Here is a 22,672-nt window from a genome sequence, read left to right on the forward strand (position 1 = left end):
GTATGCCAACTACTGTAAAGTAGGATGTTATTGTTGTAGCTATTGTAAAACAACCGGCCTTGCAACGTTTTGGATTGTAAAAATGTATAGGGAACCCCATCTTCTCTGGCTAATGTTTGACAATTGAGAATTTTGTGAAGTCATTCATTGGCCATAACATGATACGCACGGTACAGATGACCACCTGCCTCGAGATGCAAACTGATCTCCCATCTGGCAATGAAAGTCCTCCCAGTGCATTGCGCGTCAACACAGCAGTGCAACCAGAAAATTAAGGAATGACAAAAGAAATCTGGTGTTTGCGAGCCAATTGGGAATATTCAAACTTCTGGGAGGTTACGTGCTTGCTAACCTGTGTTCCCGTGGGTGCATGTGCCTCTTGTCAGCTACTTGGTTCACGATGCACAAGCACATGAAATAAACAGCATTAATGTCCATTGCATACAAGATAGTTCCAACAACCCAGATTTGGGTAATCACAATTCAGCCTTCATTAATCATGGCTTCGTAAATTACAGTCTACTATTGCAAATACTAATGTTACAGCTGTTTGCCGTATCAGTTTATTACTGAAATCCAACTTTGTGTACAAGTGGGTGACCCAGGCAACGATTTGTCATGCATACAAGGCTACTCGCCAGGTTAAAGGAAATCATGCTATTCACAGGTGTTGTTTATACTGGAACATCAGCAAACTAGAAGTTTGATACACTTTTTTATCCCAATGTGTAAACAGATTTCCACCTCAAAAAGTTTGTGTGAAGACAGATGAATTGTGGGAAAGGAAACATACTTCTGTGTTTTGGCACCGTTTCAGTGTGTACATTGCCTTAGTTTTGAGTCACCCTGAATATTGGTGCTCAATTTGTGCCTCGATTTGTGCGATACAGCCATAGGCTTCTACCTTGTCACTATAAAGGCGTACCAAGCTCCATTTAGAATCCATACCGGTCAGATCCCCATGGTGTCTGATTTCACATGGAATGAGTCAGAGGCAAAAAAAAATCATGGATCGTATACAGTGCCGAGCAATAATGAGTACCTCTTCAGAAAAATAACATTTTGAACAACATTTCAATAAATTGAGCCTGCAAAAAGCTGACAAGCTGTATCCCTACCATGCTTAACTTTAGCCACCATGCCTTCTTCGTATTCTTCAGCTTTCCAACACCATGGACTTGATGCCATAATTTCTAAATACAATGATCTTGGGTGAATCACTCCCAAAGTTGTGGGTGAGAATTAGCCCTAGCAAACTCTAGGGTGCTTTTATACCGATTTATAGGAAGAGTGGTTGTAGATTTTCTCCAGTCGTTTTTTGTCAAGTTTTTAAGGCAATAGCGTAACAGCTATACAAGATAGAAGACTTACATTCACATCGTAATGGAATGAATTTAAAGGAATCACAGTGGCCGCTATACTTAGTTCTTCTTAAGGGTGTACTTTCATCGTCATTTCATAAATATTGCTCTTCATTACGCGTCAGTTTTCTTTTTAAAATGTTCTGGTTATTTTGTTTCACGCAGTCTTTGTAGGCTAGTAAAGTGGCTTATGGACAACCAACAGGGTTTTGCGTTCCTTCTCATGAATAGCTGTGATGCGAAAATGAGGCATCTCGGATTGTGTATCCTTGAGTAGTAATCAGCTGATGGCTAGGTTTATCGAGGTTTCATGCCACTCGCAGTCGCTTGTTTTGAAAACTTGTGGGGGGAAAAGTCTCAATATGTCTTCTGAAATACAACGTTACATGTTGTGTTAGTAACTAGGGCTGACCATCCACATTTCAAAATAGGAGCGAGTAAAACTGGTTCAGGGGAAGTAGATCTTTAAGTTGAAAGACCACATTTCAATCCAAAGTGACATTCTCACCCCAACAGGTGGACTTGGTGGTTTAAAGATTTAATTCCACTGAAAACCAGTTTTACTTGCTCCTTTTGAAAAGCAGAGGGTCACCCCTAATTACATACGCTGCACCTGCAAGTGGTGTGTCACCTCCACTGGCTGTGTTTCCTATTCACAAAACTAATATAGAGCAAAGAGAGAATCAGGAAAAGCCTGTCTTGTCGACATCCCAAGAGAGGCACCCAGCTGCATACGTATGGGGGTAGCTCCACAGGAAGTGGTGCAGGGAGCAACGAATATCCGGTGGCTCCAAGTGAACTGTTTTCTGTCTTTTTTTAATGGGTGCTACTGTTCAATAAATAAAATTAATCTGCAAAATAGGTTTCAGGTGATAGGTTTAGACAAGAGGGGCACCTTAGATTTACACAACACAGCAAGAACGAACTGTGTTCAGCCCGCGAACGAGACCAGCCTGGGCGCATAGCAACAGTCTCCATGACCACGAATAAACAATTTAACGTGGCAGAGACGAAGGCATACTTTTTTGTTAAAAGCAGCTTGCAATTGAGCTTTTTTGAATGTGTGCTGCTGTTAAATAAATAATATTGTTGGGCAAAATGAGTTAAGTTGATATGTTTGGACAAGAGAAGCACACAGTCAAAGTAATAACGCCCCCCTCCTCCTCTTGTTCACTGAACTAGTTCGCTCGACATTCACCCCTTGCTCTCTTGCATTGTGGCGTGACGTAATGAAAATGAACGACTGAACGAACTGTGAACGAACGAATTCCTCAGCAGAACTGAACGAAGAGAACGAACTGGTGGGAAAGAATCGCCATGCCCTTCACTAGCTGACAAACTTAAGTGCATTACCGCAACGAATAAGTTACACCGGATATTCGTTGCTCCCTGCTCCACTTCCTGTGGAGCTACCACCATACGTCTGCAGCAGGGTGCTTGTGCATCCCAAGGAAAAGGCGACGCCCACTTCAATTTATACCCCCCCAAATGTAACGCTGTTTGAGTAATTTTGTTACCAAGTTTTCAAAACAAGTGGCGGCTGGTGACAAAACCTCGATTAGCCTTGATCAGCTGGTAGCTACGCTCAGATACACACAGAGCAGGACAAGGGAGCCAATCAGAGATGCCTGATTTTCATCACTGATATTCAAGAGAAAGACCAGAAACCCTGTCTTTGGGCCACAAGTCCCTTAAAGTGATACTGTCCCATTTTTGGAGATAAGCTCATATTACACCTCCTCTTGAGTTAGATAATAGGGTTTTACCATTCTCCTGAACTTTCAACCTTTTTCTGGTTATGGCAGTGCAAGTTTTACCTCCAAGCTAGCAGTTAACATTGAGTCCTATGAGACCAGTTAGCCGCCAGCTGGTCTCATAGGACTCAATGTTAACTGCTAGCATGGAGGTAAAATTTGCACTGCCATTCTCAGAGAGCGGTTGAAAGTACAGGATAAAGGTAAAACTATTTTTTTTAACTCAAGGGGAGGTGTAATATGAGCTTATTTCCAAAAATGGGACAGTATCACTTTAACTAAGCTGCAAAGACTGCTTGAAACAAAGCAACCAGAATGTTGTTTTTTTCCTCAACCAAACGGACGCATAATGCATTCAATAAACTTAATTGTAGATCTTAAAGATCTGTGAAGGAATGTGAAGCATGTCAGCTACTACCATTCATCTAAATTCATTCCATTACAATGTGCAGGGATGACGGCAAAAAGTTATGGCATACATGATTTATTTATTCATCATTATCACTATTCAAATATGCAAGTATGCAAGATATCTGCCAATTTCTGAACCACCCTAATTTGCCTAAACTAACAAAATATGAGTCAAATTACATGCTATTCTTTTACGCTCAACCTTAAGTTCAACCAATATTGTATTAAACTTATGTTTATGCACAAGGTGGGAATATGTTTTGTACAATGAAATACTGTTCACAATGCTACTTTTCAAAGGGGGTGTGCTCATTAATGCTGGGCACCGTAAAACATTCAAGAAATGTACAAATCATTGAAACAGATTGTTACTCAGCTTAAGTCATATCTACCCATTTATGATAAATGATGAAATAAAGGACACACTTACCAATAACACCTTGATAGTCTACCAGGTCAAAGTAGACAACAGCCACCGAGGTCCAAACACCAAGGAGAGCCAAGACCATGAACCAGGTGAAGAAGGATGTGGCCCCATCTGACTTTTTTCCATTCTTGCTAGCTGACTGCTGCTTGGCATCTAGTCCTGACAAATGCAAATTGTTCAAGCTCACATTACTTTAAACCACAAAAGAAGAGGGACAGCGCTGACCTTCAATACATGACAATTTGCCATTAAGACAGTCAAATTCTCTCTATGACAAACAAAACATCCAAGCCGCTCTAACAAAAAAATAACTATATGCATGTACACAGTTGGCAACCTTCATATGTGGGTAGAGGTTTGGGAGTAGAATGAACAGGTGTTTGAGCTAGCCAGGCCACTAGCAAACCTTAAACTTGAGTCTTGTGTCACCCCCATACATAGCCACCAACCGCATGCACACACACATGCACACCACCTGCTGGAGCTTTCTTTGTGACCTCTGTTGTAAAGTCACTGGGGTTAAAAACATCTTGTAAGTTTAAACTAAATGTTATGCGATATCAACAACTGTCATTCGGGCAATGGTCAAAATTCACATGTTGGTCAACAACACTTACATAGGTTCAATCCATTTATAGTGTGGTTAACCACTGTGGTTAAGCTAACAATGCATTTGGTTAAAAATATTACAAACAAAGCAGGATATTTCACTTTGACCAAGTTTTAAAGACGTTAATGGACTTCTCATACCACCTCGGTCATACCTCTGTTCTCAATCAATTCAGTCACCTCTGCATTTGGATCTCCCATCTTTTGCTGCAATGTAGTGAAAGTCACGGAAAAGAGTGCCGTTTTCTGTTCCCTCTCGAACCACTACACAACAGCTGCCCCTTGTCTTTTCTTCACAGAGAAAGCAAGCACCCTTGATATGGGAACCTAGCTGATCCCACACATTATTTTTAGAACTGCCACCTTGATGGGCAGCAATACAGTCTCTCGACATGAATGGATACAAATAGAAGGCCAGGCCCAAAGCACTGTTCACTGCTGATAGGACGTCCTGGACAGGGGTGGACCATAAAGGAACTTTTGTAATGCCTATAGACTATAGAGTCTTACCGACAATAAGAGGCCAAAGAACAACACTATGGGTGCTGCCATATAGTCAATGCTGCTCTGCAAATGTCGATCTGGACAATTAAGTGAAGAGTTTTAAAGTATTTGGTTGTGGTTACTACAACCAACATAAACAAAGAATAAAGTCGTTTATAATTACTGCTCATTTCAAAATCCCAACCCGACAAAATGCACAAAATTGCAAATAGAACTATTGAAAAGGTTTTGCATTAATGTGTGGTGACTTTTTTTCTTCTTCAAATAGCTATTGTTGCAGTTGTGAATAAGAATAAATCACTAGTTCACTAGTCTATTGTCTTAGCTTCTCTAGGACGCTGTATCAATGTTCTTGTATGTATAGACAACAGTTTAAAGCATTCCAATCTGTGTTACTACTGATCTAATCAGTCGGGCTAAGAAGCTCCTCCACCCCTCTTTCACTACTCTGCAATGTGAAGCATGAGGAACTTCTGTGAAGTCCACACGTAGCCTAATCCACTCCCATTTATTTGGCTTTCAGTCACAATTGCTGAGGTATCCAACCAAAGTGTGTACTGCATTGTTAATATGTCGCACGTCATGCAAATGGTTAAAGGTCGAAGGGAAAATATTTAATTTCCAAGCCGTAGAAGACCCAACCGCAATGCTTTGGAAACGTGATAAAGAGTTTGTTTTAGAACGTTAAGGAGCAAGCATCATCAAATAAAACAGCACTTCCAACATCGGACAACCAGGCAAGGCCTACCTTCCACGTGAGGATCAATCTGAAAGATTTCCAAATGAATACAGTATGTCATACTATGAAATACTCTGCCGTTACCGAAGGAAAGCCGCGACTTAGCATGTCCATTCACACAATGCATGCAGTAGCCTATAATGTGGACATCATGTACAGGACGACCATCATCAGTTATGGTGTAAACATGGCAATTAAAGTGCGACACCCTTGGCAAATTCTTTGGTCGAGTAATAGCATGCATGCGGGGGTAATCACTTTAATCGGCCAAAAGTTGCCGTTTTCATGTACAACTTAAAGAACAAAGGCGTAAAGCAACTCTTAAATGGTGGTTGTAGAATTGGCTTAGCTTAACAAAGAGTGGGCGGGGTGCATTATTCAAGACTTCACTTTGAGGCTACATAGTTGATTAGGCCTGCTATCTACTTACAAAAGTAGTGTCGTGTACATATTACATAACACTAAAACACAGGACAGCAAATATTCTGTATCTTCGCCTGGCTTTGTTCAGAGTACAATTGCCTCGACATCAGTATTTTAACAGATTGTGCCATACCAGCCACGTGTAACCCCTCCCCCGATACCCCATAGTTGACACGTGAGCATTCGCGAAAACTGGGAAATGTGGCGTTGAAATTTCGGAGCTCCTAACTTCGTATGGAGCTTAGCACTTCTCGGCCACTAGAAAGTGTATGTTCTATCAAGTAACCCCCGAAACTGATGAGCATATGACCACTACATCCCTGTTTCAATGCTTGTGAGCCAACAATGTGTGCGTTTGGGATTTAGAAGAAAATACATTTGACGTGATTATAAACACAGTCTTTGTAGGCTACTGCAAAGAGCTGCATAGACTAACCAATCCGTATCGTTTAACTGAGAACATGTGGGCTAAAACATCCAAGTTAGTATGAGAACAATAAGAAGACTGTATTTCGAAGGAAAAGCACAGTTGTTTTGTTCTTCTAGCCGTTAATAAACACGCAAAATGGGTTACATCTGTTCACTACTCAGGCCTTGCGGCCGAAGGTTGCTCGTATTGTATGGGCTAGCTAGTGTGGAAAGAAAACAATACCAACCTTTTTTGTGTGCCCGTGCATTTTTCTTTTGAGCCATTTTTGCAGGAGAGACTGACTGCACTTCTCGCTGTTCAAATCGATTCAAATGTGCTGCTAAATTCTAATTTTAACCTATTGGCTAAAATCAAATCCCTCAGCCTCTCCGAACACTGATGCCCTGGCAACCCTTTCAGCTTTGAGTGACTCGGGTAGTAGCCAGTGTTGATCTTACGAAATATCTGTAGGCGGAGGAAAAAGCAAAGGTATCCAATCACAACAACAAGATGTCTGTCTTATTCAATCGTGTGGATACCCGCAGGTTAAGAACCGCCTCTTTTGTCGCTTTCAATTCCAATACTAGAACGTGGCAAGATGGAAGCGTATCGCGAGAGAAATTGTTTGCTATTATGCAACTATGCTATACTAAATCGTCAAATGTTGCCTGTTCAGTTTATTTATGTTGTAGTAGGCCTACCTATTTTCTCGGGGTGTGTGAGCAGAGCTCGTGTTTTATTTTGAGGTGTTATATTAATGAAGTATGTTGTTTTCTGTCAGGGTACATATAAATTCTCGTGTAGATCCTTAGTGATTTTAAAGCTCTATAAAGGCTTTTAAACTTGTGGGCCGGCTTCCACCGGTTTGGGTGGGCAAAGACATTGCAGTTCCGTACTTTTTGTACAAAGAACAGTATGTTACAGTTTGTGTGCATGTGAAGCCCCTCCCCGTTGCCCCGTGAGTGTGGGCGTGTGGCCTGGCTGCAAGCTGCAACCCTCGCAAACCTTCTGCGCATTAGTTGTGCAGCTTTTCGATTCTACACATTTCTCCGGTATTAAAACATAAAATGGCGGAAGGAATGCAGAGGTTTTCACCAAACGCATCATTTAGCCGAACACTTATCTACGAACAAGTCTTTTATTAGTTATTTACTTACTTATTTAGTTATTTTGCTACATTCCGTGAAAATGGGAATGGTCAGATCTTCTCACAGCATGGGCGAGCCACGTATACCTATAGATGCGTCAGCTGATGTAGCCTAGGCCTGTTACGTTGCCTGTCGTACGAGCGATAGGAGAGCTTTTCTCGACCCATGTCGTGATACGACAAGCTTTGACCAAGGTCCCCAAATGGGGTTTTAGTGACCTCCGTTGGGGAGCAAAAAGTGACTTTTTCACCACTAAGAGGCCATAATAGAGTGCAGCTCTGATTGAAATAAGGTGTCCAGCATACATCTACACAACTAAGTTTATAGGCCTACCATATAATGCTACATAGTACAACATAGGGCTATAGGTCAATTTAACACATTGCACATTATGTATGGCCTACATTCAGCTATGCATTCTGTCTCCAGAGCTGTGTGAATGTTCTCCACGATTTCTAATTGAAAAAAGGTTCAAGAGTCAGCTAGCCATAAGACTAGAGGCTTCACCGTCCCCAGAGAAAGTAAAATAGATGAGAAGGCTCTCTGATGGGTTCCCACTGTAGCCTACCCAAAAATGTTGCAGTTCCAAACAGTTGGCGAACGCAGTGGGACCATACGGGCAGTGGTGTAGTCTACGTAGAACGCAGGTACGGAGTATACCCACTTCAAAATTTTAGGGATTTCAGTATACCCACTTAAAATTGATTGATCCATTATTTAGAATAGCACAAATATATACAGTATACCCACTTAAAAAAATGCTCATATATACAGTATACCCACCACAAAAAAGTAGACTACACCACTGCATACGGGGTCATCCCTAAGTTCCCTGGGTCCTATGTTCCCCTCAAAAAAGGGCTCTATGTTCCCCACTGCTTCCAAGTAGACTGCTGCCGCTTGGCAAAGCGCAGGTTGTAGTTGCAACTGTGACAGGTTAGGTTTAGGGATAGTTTTGGTCAGGGCACAAATTTGCAACTCAGATACATTGCATAGAATCAAAAAAAAGGATTCTATATTCCCTGCTGCTTCCAAGTAGACAGCTGCCGCATGGCAAAGCGCAGGTTGTTGTTGCACCTCTGACAGGTTAGGTTTAGGGATGGTTTTGGGAAGGGCACAATTTGAAAGGACCTGGGGAACATATCCCGGGGAACATATAGGTACGCTCCTGACCATACTATAGGAATAAGCTCAAATGCAATTCTACTGCACTTTCCATTCATAAACCTCATAAGTAAAAAAATAAAATAATAATAATGCTGTGAAGAACTATGGCTCGTATTATGTAGGAGGCATTTTTTGGGGGGGGTGTTTAGTTTTTCTAGCAGGGCAGAATTTTCACCTGTACCGGCTAGCATTCTAGTAATACAGTGTTTCTCAAACCTTTTGGAACAAATGCCCCCCTCATCCTAAGCCTCCCAACACTCCTTTGACTTCATCATAAGCTTTCCAACGCCCCCCTTTGTGTTAAAACAGTAAATGGACTAATGCCCCCAATGACAACCAAGCACCTGCCCCTCTCAACTGTATCCTTCTCAACAACAAAAAATAGCTTGATAATGTGAACATTTACTGAACATCAATTCATTATACGAGGACAAACGTTGCCGACATCATGTGACGCCACAGACACGTGACGCTCTGGGACCTATCCACCCATCCCCACAGTTGGACTTCAACTCCACGGGCAGGATCAGAGGTTGTCATCCGTAAATGTTCCAGGTTGACAATTGTAACGTCTCCTGCTATAGAGCTTACAAATTGTTTCAACCCATTGTCTGAGATACTGCTCAACAATCCTGAGACGCCAACACCCATTCTAGGCCCAGGCAGCCCAGGGCCTGTCTCCAGCACTGCTGCTGCCGCTGCTGCCACTGGTGAGGCCTCCGACGGGTGCCACTACTGCTACCGCTGACCCCGTAGTCACATGTAGTCATACTGCCGCTGACCCCGCCAGCGAGGCTCCTCCACCAGCTGATGCTGTTGGTGCCCATGTTGTGGTTGACGCCGCCTCCTGCTACAGGGGGTCCTGTTGCCGAGGAGACAACTGCTGTGAGTGCCACAGCCAGGGCCAGTCCTGTCGGAGCTGTAGTTGTGGCCGTGGACCCCGCTGTTGGATGCTGTTGTCGCGTGCGGCGCTGCTGTGGATGACACTGTTGTGGACGCCGCTGTCGGTGCTTGCCCTGCTGCTGTAGCTGCTGCTACAGTCTCTTCTCCTGGGCCGTTGACTGGCCATGGTGGCAGATATTTGGGTGCAGATGCTGTGGATGCCGCTGTTGTTACTGTCGGGGATGACCCTGCTACTGTGGCTGCTGCCGCGGTTGCTGCTCCTGGGTGGTCGGCTGACCGTAGCCGAGGATCTGTGGATGCTGTGTGCGCTGCTGCTGTGAGTGCTGCTCGCCTCTGCTCCCTCTGCTCGGTCTCTGCTCCAGAGCGATCAGCTGGCCGGGGCAGAGGATCTTCCGCTGTCCGGCGTACCCCGGTTCTCTTCGGCCGATCGGCGGCTGTGGCAGGCTGTGGCAGTGCCCTCACCACCTATGGTCCCTCTCTTTCCTCCGTTTGTGTTGTTCATCGGGACTCCATCATAAAAAATCTGTACGTTTTTTAATGTCATCACTCTCTGTCTACCTGGGGATGCTGTCCCCATGCTTCAGTATTTTTAATGTCATCACTCTCTGTCTACCTGGGGATGCTGTCCCCATGCTTCAGTAGCCGGGGTTACACTGCCATATCAGAGCCGTGCTTACGTGGCCCAGTGCTTAAGGGAGCCACCAGCCCAGAGCCGCAAGCCCCGTGCCAATTTTCCTGAATGGTTTCATAGCCGACCCACTACCCCCTCGAGGGAAACGTCACTCAGACAAGCGGCTTTCAACACGCGAAAATAGAGAGAATACAATGCTGAAATTGCTGAAATGGAAACTATGTGTTTTTTGAAAGAGACAACGAATAGGCTAATTAAACTACTAAATCACAAAACAAAAATGTATGTTTTAACACTGTATAGCCAACTTTGTTCATGTACCTATTAGCAAGATCTTGCTTCTTAGGTTATGCCTGTTTTTTCATAAGTCTACGCTCGGTCTCTACTTCCAGAATAATAATAGCTGCCGATATTACGAAATCACAGAGACCCTTTACCTCACATGTAGACCACTCATGATCCGCGATGGACAAACATTATTAAGATAAGACATGACGGACGAGTTCTCTGTCTACTTTAGCCTGATTATCATGACTTTCAAATCTCTTCGAGACTTGGCCTGACCAAGAGCACAACAACTAACATTCTCTAACGGCATGGTTGACCCACCTCCCTTGGTTTGCTACTGGTCGCGGGCAGAAAAGGCTGAGCCAAAGTTTAAACCAAACATTTTGTTAGTCCCAATAGAATGTCTCTGCTTAAACCACGTCACCAGAGGCGCATCTTGTCACCAGGCTAGGCAGGCCGCCGCTTGGGGTCCCCAAGCTTCTAGATGGTGAAAAACAGCTCAACTTTAAACTATAATAGCAGTGATTTATTTCCAATGTCCATTCTTTTGGGTTTTTGCTCCACGTGACACTAGAATCGCCTCTGAGCATAGAGACCCTTTCCCTTTCTTTGGTCACGTCTGCGTGGTGACAGGCGCCAGGGGGCTACTGGGCCGTCCTGCGTGTGACGCAACATCCCACCATATACTTCCAAAGCTTAGGTGGGCAACCAGTCCAGTAGGCCACAGATAGGCTACCTATCGTGCAGATTATCCAAAATGCTTTGTTGACTGCAATATCTACCCTGCAGCTGTCTTGACAATCGCCGTTCATTTTTTATATCCAGAAGTCTTCCGTTGGACTGACGAAACCGAACGTGAAGGTGACTGACAAGTTGCTCTGCAACTTCTTTCCCGGCACTGTCCTACAGCACCACCACGTTTCAGTAGCCGTCCGATTAGTTTTCATTACGTGCCGAGGTAAAAAACTCTCGCCATTCTGTGTTATTGCACTGTTGTGAGGGATATCGCTAAAATAATTTAGATGAGGTAAGAACACTATTTGGCACTATTATGTCTATTGTCCGCGGAAATAACACGTTGAATTCAAATGATTGCTGAAAAAAACATTACTGCCTAATGTTTACACTGGGCAATTTATTTGGGCCCCGTACCTATATTGGGGTTGGGGAGCAGTTTGTTTATTCATGGGAAGGTGGTGGTGTGGTGTGGGGCTTGGAGTGCAGACAGGCTGCATCTTTAAGCATCTCTTTCCCGATACGGTTTTCTATCATTATCTTTGCAATGACACCGCAAATAGCTATATTCTTCTGCGAGCCATTCCATGACTATGTTCAGCATCCGACTGAAGTCTTGTTTTGTATGCACGTTACCATCTGCGTCAGCACAAAAGCTTTTTCTGTACACTCTCTTTTCACAAAGAAAACAGACTGGAAGTCAAAATGCACCGTAAAGTCCAGAATAGCTGCGGCTTCAAGATCATAGTCTCTGCTCAAATTATGCTGGTGTATGCTTGCTCATGTCAATAAACGTGTTTAACAGTTGCCGCGTGTGGTTAACAGTTTGGTGAAAGAACTTCATTTTGAGTTGTGACTCCTCAGGCATTCTGAGAATAAGTCAGGTTTAGATATGTTGTGGGTACTCACATACATGCTGTGCAGATTCTCCCAAAAAAACAAAAAGACCAGCGTTCTTGGCTTCTTAATGCAGTAACCATGGTTTTACTACCACATTTCATGGTGATTTTTAAGTACTATCAACCAACCATAGTTCTAGTATAGTAGCTGTCATAGTAGTAGTCCTTACAAAGATTAACCATGGTTCTACTATGAAAACTAATTATGGTTTTACCATAGATTTACCATGGATTATACAGTAGTTAATCATGGTTTTTAGTGCAACCATGACAACCATGGTTTGTGACTAGGTTTAACTTGTGGTTTAAACCTAATATAGGCCTACTCTTTGCCATAAACCATGGTTCCCCCCAAACCATGTTTTTTTTTAAATCATGGTCGCCCACCCCAAAAGCCCTTTTTCAAAACCATGGTGGGGGGAAGGGGTGGATGGTTAAACCATAGTCATGAACCATGGTTTTCTTGGTTGCCCAATAAAACACAACACCCCTGAATAACTATATCTGAGTAGCTGTGGTGTAATGGCTAGGGAGTTGGACTAGATCACAGGATTGCAGATTCGAATCCTGCCTGCACCATTATATAGACCTCCATCCATGGCTGAAGTGCCCTTGAGCAAGGTATCATTGATCCAGGGACTGTAGCCAATAGCCTGTAAATCGCTTCGGATTTTTTTTAAAAGCATCCGCTCACTGTAATGTAATGAATAACTATTAACCATGGTTAGCTGTCACAGTAAAACAATGGCTAATTTTTGCATAGTTAGATGACGGTAAATCCATAGTTAAACCATGGTTAAATCCATTGTAAAACCATGGTTCAATCATAGTTTAAATTTAAAAAAAACTCAATTTTCCCTTGGGGATGAATAAAGTATCTCTCTCTCTCTCTCTCTCCCTCTCTCTCTCAAACCGTGACAACTATGAATAACTAAAAAACATGGTTTAGTTCTCATAGTAAAATCATGGTCGATTTTCGTAAGGGATCCTTGTATATGATTGGTGATTGGTACTCTGCGTCTGATAGTACACCCTAAGGGGCACCTAAATCACGCCCTTCTACTTCCGATTCATGGGGCTGTAGCTCGCAAAACTTTGAATGGAAGTGAATGGAGCGAGTCAAGCTAAATCCTGATTCTGTTTGACATGTGCTCTGGATTTCCCACATGATAACAGTGAAATTTAAATGTTTGGATTGGCGTCGTTAGACCACTCATTTTTGGCAAGCAAGAAAGGTTATATTAGTTTTTTGTGTGAAACTGGGTGAGAGACTACAGTGTACGCCTCAGGTAATTGATTTGAACCGCGGCTGAAGTGGCTGCACGTCAGACGTGCGACTTCTGTTGTGGAGTCCAAATAATAACTTTTTTTCACGCACGCAACTCATAAATCACTTGACAAGTGAAATATTAGGCCTTTCATCCTGCCAAAGTTTTCTCTGTGGATTACTGACGAAAAGGCCTATTGGAAGAGATTAAAACATGGGGCCACCTCAAGTTTTGCCCATAACTCAATATGGCGGCCGTTTTCCAAAATGACTGGTATTCATGCGTTATTTACTATATTTTCATGCATTATTACCTATTTTACAGCACTATTCTGCCCTATTCCTTTACATTCATGTCTACACACACAAAGGTGAGTTTTGAAAATAATGATTGAGAGAGGGTCATTTCATGTGAAATCAGACACTTTGGGACCCGACCGACGCGGATTTCAATCATACTTGGTGTGCCTTTTTAGTAACAAGGTAGCACCCCAGAACTGCATTGGTTTGAATATTAAGGGAGAAACAGACTAGCGAAGGTTTACAAATGAGGGTAGGACACTATACATTCAGCCTTGATTATATCAGTCAGTGTTAGTCACAAAAAGATGTCTGTGGTGTTGTTTGAAAGCTCTTTTCTGGCTCTACGTATTGCACAATCAGCTTGGAATACAACAACCCTCAGAATATGAATTATGAACAATTAAAAATGTAATATCTAAAAAACTCATGTTGGTATCGACATTCTGACTCGCATAACATCTAACTCGCATAACATCCCATTCATTTTCAATGGGGTTTTATGTCTGGTGAGTTAGAATGTCGATACCACCAAAGCACCTAAACGTGGCATGGAAATCTACGGGTATATTGAAAGAGAAAAGTGTGGGTCACCAGACCAAACAAACAGATACGGCTAAGAGCAAAGCATCAAGGATATCTGGACTTCCATAACTCCCATGCAATGTCCTACCATTGACTTCAATGTTAAATGCAGCATTCCAGTTACAGCTTATAACCAAGTTTTGAACATTGAAATGTAATTACAAATTAAATTAAATTAAATTTAGAAGGTACCAAATGCCAACTGCTTTGATGTAAATGGGAACAAAAGAAATACATTTGGATTACAACACTACAAAACTGTTTTGCGTAATAATTTGGAACAGAGCACTTTTGAGCATTTTCAGTTTTTTATTATTTTATTTTAAGAAATACCATTATCATTGGAAGGTTCGTTCAAAAACGTTTTAATTGTACTCTAATGGCTGATGACTTGAAAATTATGACGACTGTCATTTCTATTGATTATTTGGGGAAACAGCGAAAAATGTCATTTGCGTAATAATGTGGAATGCGGTGTATATATTAATTAAAAAGATCTCTGTAAAAGATCTGGGGTAAAAACTCTTCCTCACAGTCTTTCTGATCTTGCATGAGTTTTGAAATATGACTCTTTCCAACAGACCATCTTCAAGACACAGCCTGGATGGAGCCTGCAGCCACAAAGTCGGGTCCCAGACAACAAAACCACACTGATAAAGTAAGTAAGCACATCACTACCATCGGCCTATGTCAGGGGTGGGGAACCCGTTTACGGCCCTTGAGGCCCTTTTTATCCGACCCCCGACATAATTTCAATGTTATGCAGCTTCACATGAAATATGACATATTTTGTAAAGGAATCTTGAAAAATACATTTGCAATACAGTTAAGTTATATTCGGGGGACATAAAGAAGGTGAGTTCTGTTTCAAAGGTGGCTGCCTTCAATATAGGCCTAAAAGTGCATTGGGAAATCCTGGTTTGCGGTCATAGTACGACCCTCGGAAGACTTTTACAGCCTTCAGATGAAGTGCCCCCTTGCATGAAAAGGGTTCCCCACCCCTGGCCTATGTAATGGACTATACCATAACCCAGGCTGTACATTGATTGGTTGCATGTGTATCTGACACTTGTGATCTATCACAATCTTACTTTCTTACCAGGTGTGTGTGTGTATGTGTGTTTGTTTGTATGTGTCCAGCATGCATGTACAGTCCCAGGAAAAAGTTTGTACACCCTTTGAAATTTCTCACATTTCTATCAAAATTGATCATAAAACATGGTGTGATCTTCCCGGAAATCTCAAGAAGGAACAATCAGAGTCTGCTTTAATTAATTCCACCCAAACATTTACAAGTTATCATATTTTATTGGCCATAAGGCCATAACATTCACAGGACAGCAAGGCATAAGTAAGTACACCCTTGCATTAAGTAGGTTTTAACCCTCAGTTAGTTGCAATATCATAAACCAGACTTGTCCTGTAGTTGCAGATCAGATTAACAAAACAATCTGTTTGTATCTTGTCTCCCTCTTCTTTAGAGAACTGCCTCTCGTCAGCAAGGTTTGTGGGATGTCTGGAGTGCATAGCTTTCTTGACTTCATGCCATATAATCTCAATTGTTTTTTGTCAGGGCTTTGACTGGGCTATTCCAGAATGTGTATTTCATTATTATGAAGCCATTCTAAAGTCGATTTGCTTCTAAAGTATGGGTTGTTGTCACATTTCAGCACCCATACTCTTCTGTACTTCAATTGTGTGACAGACTTCCTCCCGTTTTTTTCTGTAAAATATCACAATAAACTCGAGTTCATTGTTCCACTGATAATAGCAAACTCCTGTTGAAGCAGCAAGTGTACTCTCTACAGCTCTTACACACATACGAACATGGCTAGAGAAATCATGCCTTATTCTGAATGCAAAGAAAACGGTTTGTTTGTATTTTTCTAAGCAACCTTCCCCTGGACTGTGTCAGCCTGGGGTTACTCTTGGTAGTGAACAGCTAGAAGTAGTCACAGATTTTAAATATCTAGGAGTCATTCTAGACTCCAATCTTTCTTTTAAAAAACATATAAAAATGATAACAAAAAAAATAAAATTTAATCTCTACAACTTCAGGCACATAAGAGGTGCTATGTCAAATAGTGCTGCTCTGACATACTTGCATGCAATGATATTTTCTCACCTAAGCTATTGCATTACTAGCTGGACCATGGTGGGATCCACTACTCTCAAACCAGTGGAGAGTTTATTTAAAAAAGCACTTAAAATTTTAGATAAAAAACCTCTTTCATACCATCATTGTAACATTTTAGATAAGTACAACCTATTGAGTTTTGACAATTTCTGTAAATTCTCCTATAGCTGTCTTCTTTATAAGACTTTGCATGGCCTGGCGCCACCTTGTTTACAGGATTTCATAAAATATCGTCAAACACGAGTAACTCGAGCAGTGGTCAATAAAGATGTAGAGATTCCTTTCAGGAAAACCTCTTTCAGTCAAAATGCATTATCTACTAAAGGCGGCATATTATGGAACTCTATTCCTCTGCATATAAGGGAATGTCCCTCTTTAGCCACCTTTAAGATGGAGTATAAAAAGTGGCTTCGAGCCCAACAAACATGTTCACACTGATGGTCTGAGCCTCTACACAGCGTACACGCACACACGCACACACACACTCACATAACACATGGCCCTATTTTTTGGGACCTTTTTCTTTTCTCTTTTCCTTTTATTTACATGCATGCCTTTTGCTTCTGTAGTGGGTTTTATTTCTTTTGTTACTAACAGTCTGTTTTATCTTAAAGTCTATTGCTTGTAAACATCTAGCCTGCCTATTGGACACCAGATGGAAATTAGCCCTTGGGCTACAATCTGGCATGTTTACATATATGTACATGTATGTATATGTTCATTAATGTGCAATGTCCTGAACAAATAAAGTAAGTAAGTAAGTAAGCAAACTGTCAAGGGCTTGAGGCAGCAAGGTAGGCGCATATAATGATGCTCCCGCCACCATACTCAGAAGAGGAGATGTAACCAAGAATAGCTAATAATGGGATTCATTCTGCCTAAAATTAATGGGGTTTCTGTCCAAAAAAATATTGCTGCACCTTTGAGGTTTGCGAAAAAGCATTTATATGCTTCATAGAATTGCTGCAAAATATTCTGTAGATCAACGTTGAAACCAAAGTTGAATTGTTCAGGGGAACACACAATGTCATGTTTGGAGGAGAACTGGAGAACCACACCTTCACCAAAACATCATCTCCACCTTTGAGTATGGTGGCGGGAGCATCATTATATGCGGCTACCTTGCTGCCTCAGGCCCCTGACAGTTTGCTATTATCAGTGGAACAATGAACTCAGAAGTTTATCGAGATATTTTACAGAAAAAAAGTGAGGTAGTCTGTCACACAGTCGAAGCACACAAGAGGATGGGTGCTGAAATGTGACAACAACCCATACAGAAGCAAATCGACTTTAGAATGGCTTCATAATAATGAAATACACATTCTGGAATAGCCCAGTCAGAGCCCTGACAAAAAGCAATTGAGATTGTATGGCATGAAGTCAAGAAAGCTAGGCACTCCAGACATCCCACAAACCTTGCTGACGAGAGGCAGTTTTCTAAAGAAGAGGGAGACCAGATACATCCAGATTGTTTTGTTAATTTGATCTGCAACTACAGGAAACATCTGGTTGATGTTATTGCGACTAACTTAGGGTTAAAGCCTATTGAATGCAAGGGTGTACTTACTTATGCCTTGCTGTCCTTTGAATGTTTACATCTTATGGCCAATGAAAATGTGAAAACTTGTAAATGTTTGGGTTGAATTAGTTAAAGCAGACTCTGGTTGTTCCTTCTTGTGATTTCCAGGAAGATCAGACCATGTTTTATGACCAATTTTGACAGAAAGGTAAGAAATTTCAAAGGGTGCACAAACTTTTTCCTGGGACTGTATGTGGTGTCTCTCTATACTGTAAAACTTATCCTCACATTACATTTATTTACACACTTACTTAGCCTAATTTTTGGTTTGTTTGTTTGTTTGTTTGTAGAATTCAGCAAGACCACTGGCAGCACCAACTATCCCCCTGATATCAACAAGCGAACCCAACATAAATCAATCTGCTGCTCAACATAATAAATAAACGTACATTTTATTCTATCAATGCAGTTTGTTTTTAATGTATCTTAATGCTATTTTGGACAATTCAATACCAGTGCATGAACATGTTGAAAGCAAGTTTTTTTGTTATTGGTAACCTATTGGTATTATGATTTATGTATTGGTTGAATAGTTTAAAGTTTTTTTATTAGGTGTGTAGTTGAATAAAACGGTTGGCTTGGGTTGGCATTAGGTTGGTAGGCTATATTGAAATTTTGGTTGGGCCAACATTGGCCCACCGGACAAAATTACGTTGGGCCAACGGCGGCAAACAACGTTGGCCCAACACTACTCCTGACGTTGGCCCAACGTCTGCTTGCTACCTGGGTAGTTTGATGTGCTTTACTGCATCCTGGTTAACTTGTCACGTCCCGAATGCAAATATCAACCTGCCTGGCTTCAGTGTTGCCCGACTCGACAGAGACAACAAGCTTTCGGGGAAAAAGAAGGGAGGCGGACTGGTTATTTATGTCAACAATAAATGGTGTCACCCTGGGCATATAACAGTGAAGGAGACGATCTGCAGTAAAGACCTGGGGCCTTATTTATAACGGGTGCATACGCACAAAAGACTGCGCACGCCAAGTTCACCGCAAGGTTTGGTATTTATAGAAAAAGAACTTGGCGGTAAACATGAGCAGCTCCACGCAAAGTTTGACCCATGCGTACACCCTAAACAAAAGACCAAACGCGGAAAGCGCGACCTCGGGAAGTAGCTGGAAGAACGACCCGAAATTGGTAGGAGGAGTTCACGTGTCACGATAGCCACTTTACCATTAATCCAGTTCGCAACGAAAAACATGGTTGTTTGTTGTTTGTTTGGTAATGGTGGAAAATAATTGGTAGGCTTACCTGGCCTATCCATAGTCACCATCCATTCGTCAACAAATAAGCAGAGGTGTGCATTTCTAAGACAGCTGGCCTTATAGACTGATAATGCACGTTTATAATACACACATTAAATAAATGCAGACTAGAAAATGCCCATAGATGTCATGCTGTATGTGGATGTGTCGATCGACAGTTGGGGCGTCGCTTTGAACTGCAGACAGCTGCACGCAGTGACCAACGGTAAACCCAGTGCATGAGGTGCGATGAGACAGCGAATAGATTTTCTACCGGTGAATTTCACATGGGGACATGCCATGTGAGATGTTTCCTTGACACAGCTATTTTTCCCCTTAATTCACAACTTAATTAATTCTACATGTCCATGACCTGGCAGGTTCCATGTCCATGCCATCCTTTTGTTTGTTTGTTTGTTTGTTTTTACCTCTGGTATAGCGTGACCTTTGCGAACATAACCATCCACATGCTGCAATTTGAGGGATTTTGTTTTTTGTACGACTTCCTAAACTTAACTGCTCCACATTGCCCAACGTTCTCTAGGCCTATCTAATAAAACTGTTTGCTCCACATGTGGTAAATACGCTATCTCGTCTGCTTTCCGCACGCCGTCCACAGATATAAATATTCATTTTGGGTGTTTCACTGAATATTCATGGATAATTATGGGTGTGTCCACAGGTGCGCACATGTGCCGCATCTTCAGAGTCAGTTGGGATTTATAAAGGGAAATCGATGTGGAACGTGCGTGCGCCATGCTTTATAAATCTGAATATTTTCTTGCGCACGCACATTTTGAGATTCGTGCGTGCGCCATCTTTTGCAGCATTTCTTCGGCAAAGTTTTATAAATGAGGCCCCTGGAACTTCTTGCACTGAGTGTATGTCCATATTTACGTTCCAAGAGAATTTTCTCATGTAATTGTAATCTGCGTGTACATCCCTCCACGAGCCATTCCAGACAGCGCGTGTGGCGTCATCCACTGCACTATTGCGAGGCTTCAGACACAACACACGGATGCCTTCTTCACAATAATGGGGGATTTTAACCATGTAACGCTGAATTCCACCCTAACACATTTCTATCAGTTTGCGAACTGTCCAACCAGGAGAAACAAAACAATAGACCTCCTTTATGCAAATGAAAAAGAGGCTTATAGTGCAACCCCACTTCCTCCTCTTGGTAACTCTGACCACAGCCTTGTTCATCTTAAGCCACTCTACACCCCAAAAGTTCAGAGACTCCCGGTCACTACATGCACCTTCAGGCAATGGTCCCCTGATGCAGAGGAGGCATTAAAGGACTGCTTTGGGTGCACTGATTGGGGAGTATTGCACCGAATGCATTACGGACTACCTGAATTTCTGTTTTGATATTGCTGTACCCACAAAAACAGTGCGCTGCTTCCCCAATAACAAGCCATGGGTGACCAGTGAGGTCAAGATGCTACTCAAGAAAAAGAAGAAAGCTTTTCAGGGGGGCAATTTGGCCGAGCTGAGGACTGTACAACATGAACTGAAATACAGCCTTAAAGCAGCAAAGGAGGCATATGGGAGGAAGGTAGAAAATCAAATGCATAACAACAGCATGAAGGAGGTATGGCAGGGAATATGAAAAATTACTGGGTGTGGAGTGAAAGCAGGAAAGGCTGATGGTGATGCCTCCAGAGCCAACGAGCTTAACTGTTTTTATAACAGGTTTGACAGTAACTCTGGCTTTGGGGTGACCTCTAGTAGTGACATGGACAGTGTGAGTTTAAGTGTCACGCCCCAAGTACCTTCCCCATCTGCCTCTGACATGGACTACTCTCTGTCTGCCATCTCATCATCCCACCCCTCACAGCTACCTAATGTCCCACCCAGAGCCGTCTAATAAGAGTTGCGCAAACCGGGGACCAGGAAGTCGGTTGGTGATGAGATGCGCGTAGATTAAAATGTTTCTTAACAGTAAACTTCTGTTCGTTGGAAACTAACACAGAATCATCACATACCAAACAAAGATTAAGTACAAACAAATTACATTACCTTTACCACATTTTCTGTGTTCTACGGCCACCTCCTAGAACTAAGTAACTACTTCTAATAGAACTAAAGTCAATGGGTATTTCCATGTTAACGCTCCGTGAGGCTCCATGAGAGCCGCCATTGCTGTGGAAAGATTGGTCTGTTAAGGTCTACGGGAGTGACGTGACTCTGTTATTAGATGGCTCTGGTCCCACCTATCTCTCCTCTCTTCAGCCCCACTTTCCCTCCGCCCCATTAATGGACAACAAACTTGCCCAGCCCCCACTTCTGACTACCAACCCTTCACACTCTACACTCCACACCAACCTCTCTTGCTCTACCTGGGGAACCAATCGAGCAACCAACCATCACCACCACCAACCAGCCACATCCATTGCTTCATCTCTTGACCCCCCACACTCTACCAGGGTAGCAGGCCCAGACGGCATCTGTGCTAGACTGCTGAAGACCTGTGCAGTGGAGTTAGCTGAGCCTCTTCAACATCTATTCAATAAGAGCCTACTGCTAGGCAAGGCCCCGTCACTGTGGAAGACAGCATGCCTTATACCAGTACCCAAAAAGCCACACTCAAAAGAACTAAATGACTACAGACCTGTTGCCCTCACCTCACACCTCATGGAAACCTTTGAACGTGTGCTGCTTATTAACCATCTCAAGCCACAGGTCTGCCATGAACTGGATCGCTCCAACCGTATCTCACTCATTTCGTGAAGTATTCACGAAAAAAATAGAGTAATTTTCGTGGTGCATTCACGTTATTGCCCGCCTTTCGTAAAGTCTTTACGAAAATAATAGATTAATTTTCACGCTGCCTTTTCACTTGAATTGCCCGACTGTTGCCTAGCGACCCACTAGTTTGAAGCCTACCGTCACATGGTAATCAAACATTTCAAACAAGCAATTTAGTGTTAGGTTTAGGGTCAAGGTTAGGGTTAGGGTTAGGGTTAGGGTTAGGTTTAGGGTTAAGTAGGGTTAAGGTTAGGGTTAGGTTTAGGTTTAGGTTTAGGGGACATAATACCGAAAGGGCATCGAATTAGTGAGTCCCGAGTGTATCAGCAGTGTTCTGTCAGCACCCCCTCCCCGCCCCTGCAGACGTTTGGATAACCATAGCAGCAGTGGGGCAATT

The 22,672-nt window shown here is 42.5% G+C and overlaps 1 protein-coding gene and 1 long non-coding RNA gene across 5 annotated transcripts in view; one reads left to right on the plus strand and one right to left on the minus strand.

Annotated features, from left to right (window-relative positions):
* asph (aspartate beta-hydroxylase) overlaps nucleotides 1-7,277 on the minus strand; it is a 64,415-nt gene extending 57,138 nt beyond the window's left edge. For 2 of the 4 annotated variants that reach the window (XM_063218182.1, XM_063218179.1), the window contains exons 1-2: nucleotides 4,718-4,916; nucleotides 3,957-4,112 (exon numbers count right to left, since the gene is read on the minus strand). In XM_063218182.1, coding sequence (XP_063074252.1) covers nucleotides 3,957-4,112; nucleotides 4,718-4,763 — 202 coding nt within the window. In that variant the 5' untranslated portion in view covers nucleotides 4,764-4,916. Of the gene's footprint in view, nucleotides 1-3,956; nucleotides 4,113-4,717; nucleotides 4,918-6,884 lie in introns of those variants that run through there. The other 2 variants (XM_063218181.1, XM_063218183.1) reach the window with 2 other exon arrangements.
* Nucleotides 5,212-18,661, plus strand: LOC134464888 (uncharacterized). The gene is made up of 3 exons (XR_010038085.1): nucleotides 5,212-5,857; nucleotides 15,142-15,218; nucleotides 18,567-18,661. It is a non-coding gene; the product is annotated as an uncharacterized LOC134464888 (long non-coding RNA).
* Nucleotides 18,662-22,672: the final 4,011 nt, after the last annotated feature.

This window comes from Engraulis encrasicolus, chromosome 16 (genome assembly GCF_034702125.1).
Source record: "Engraulis encrasicolus isolate BLACKSEA-1 chromosome 16, IST_EnEncr_1.0, whole genome shotgun sequence".
NCBI classification, from domain to species: Eukaryota; Metazoa; Chordata; class Actinopteri; order Clupeiformes; family Engraulidae; genus Engraulis; species Engraulis encrasicolus.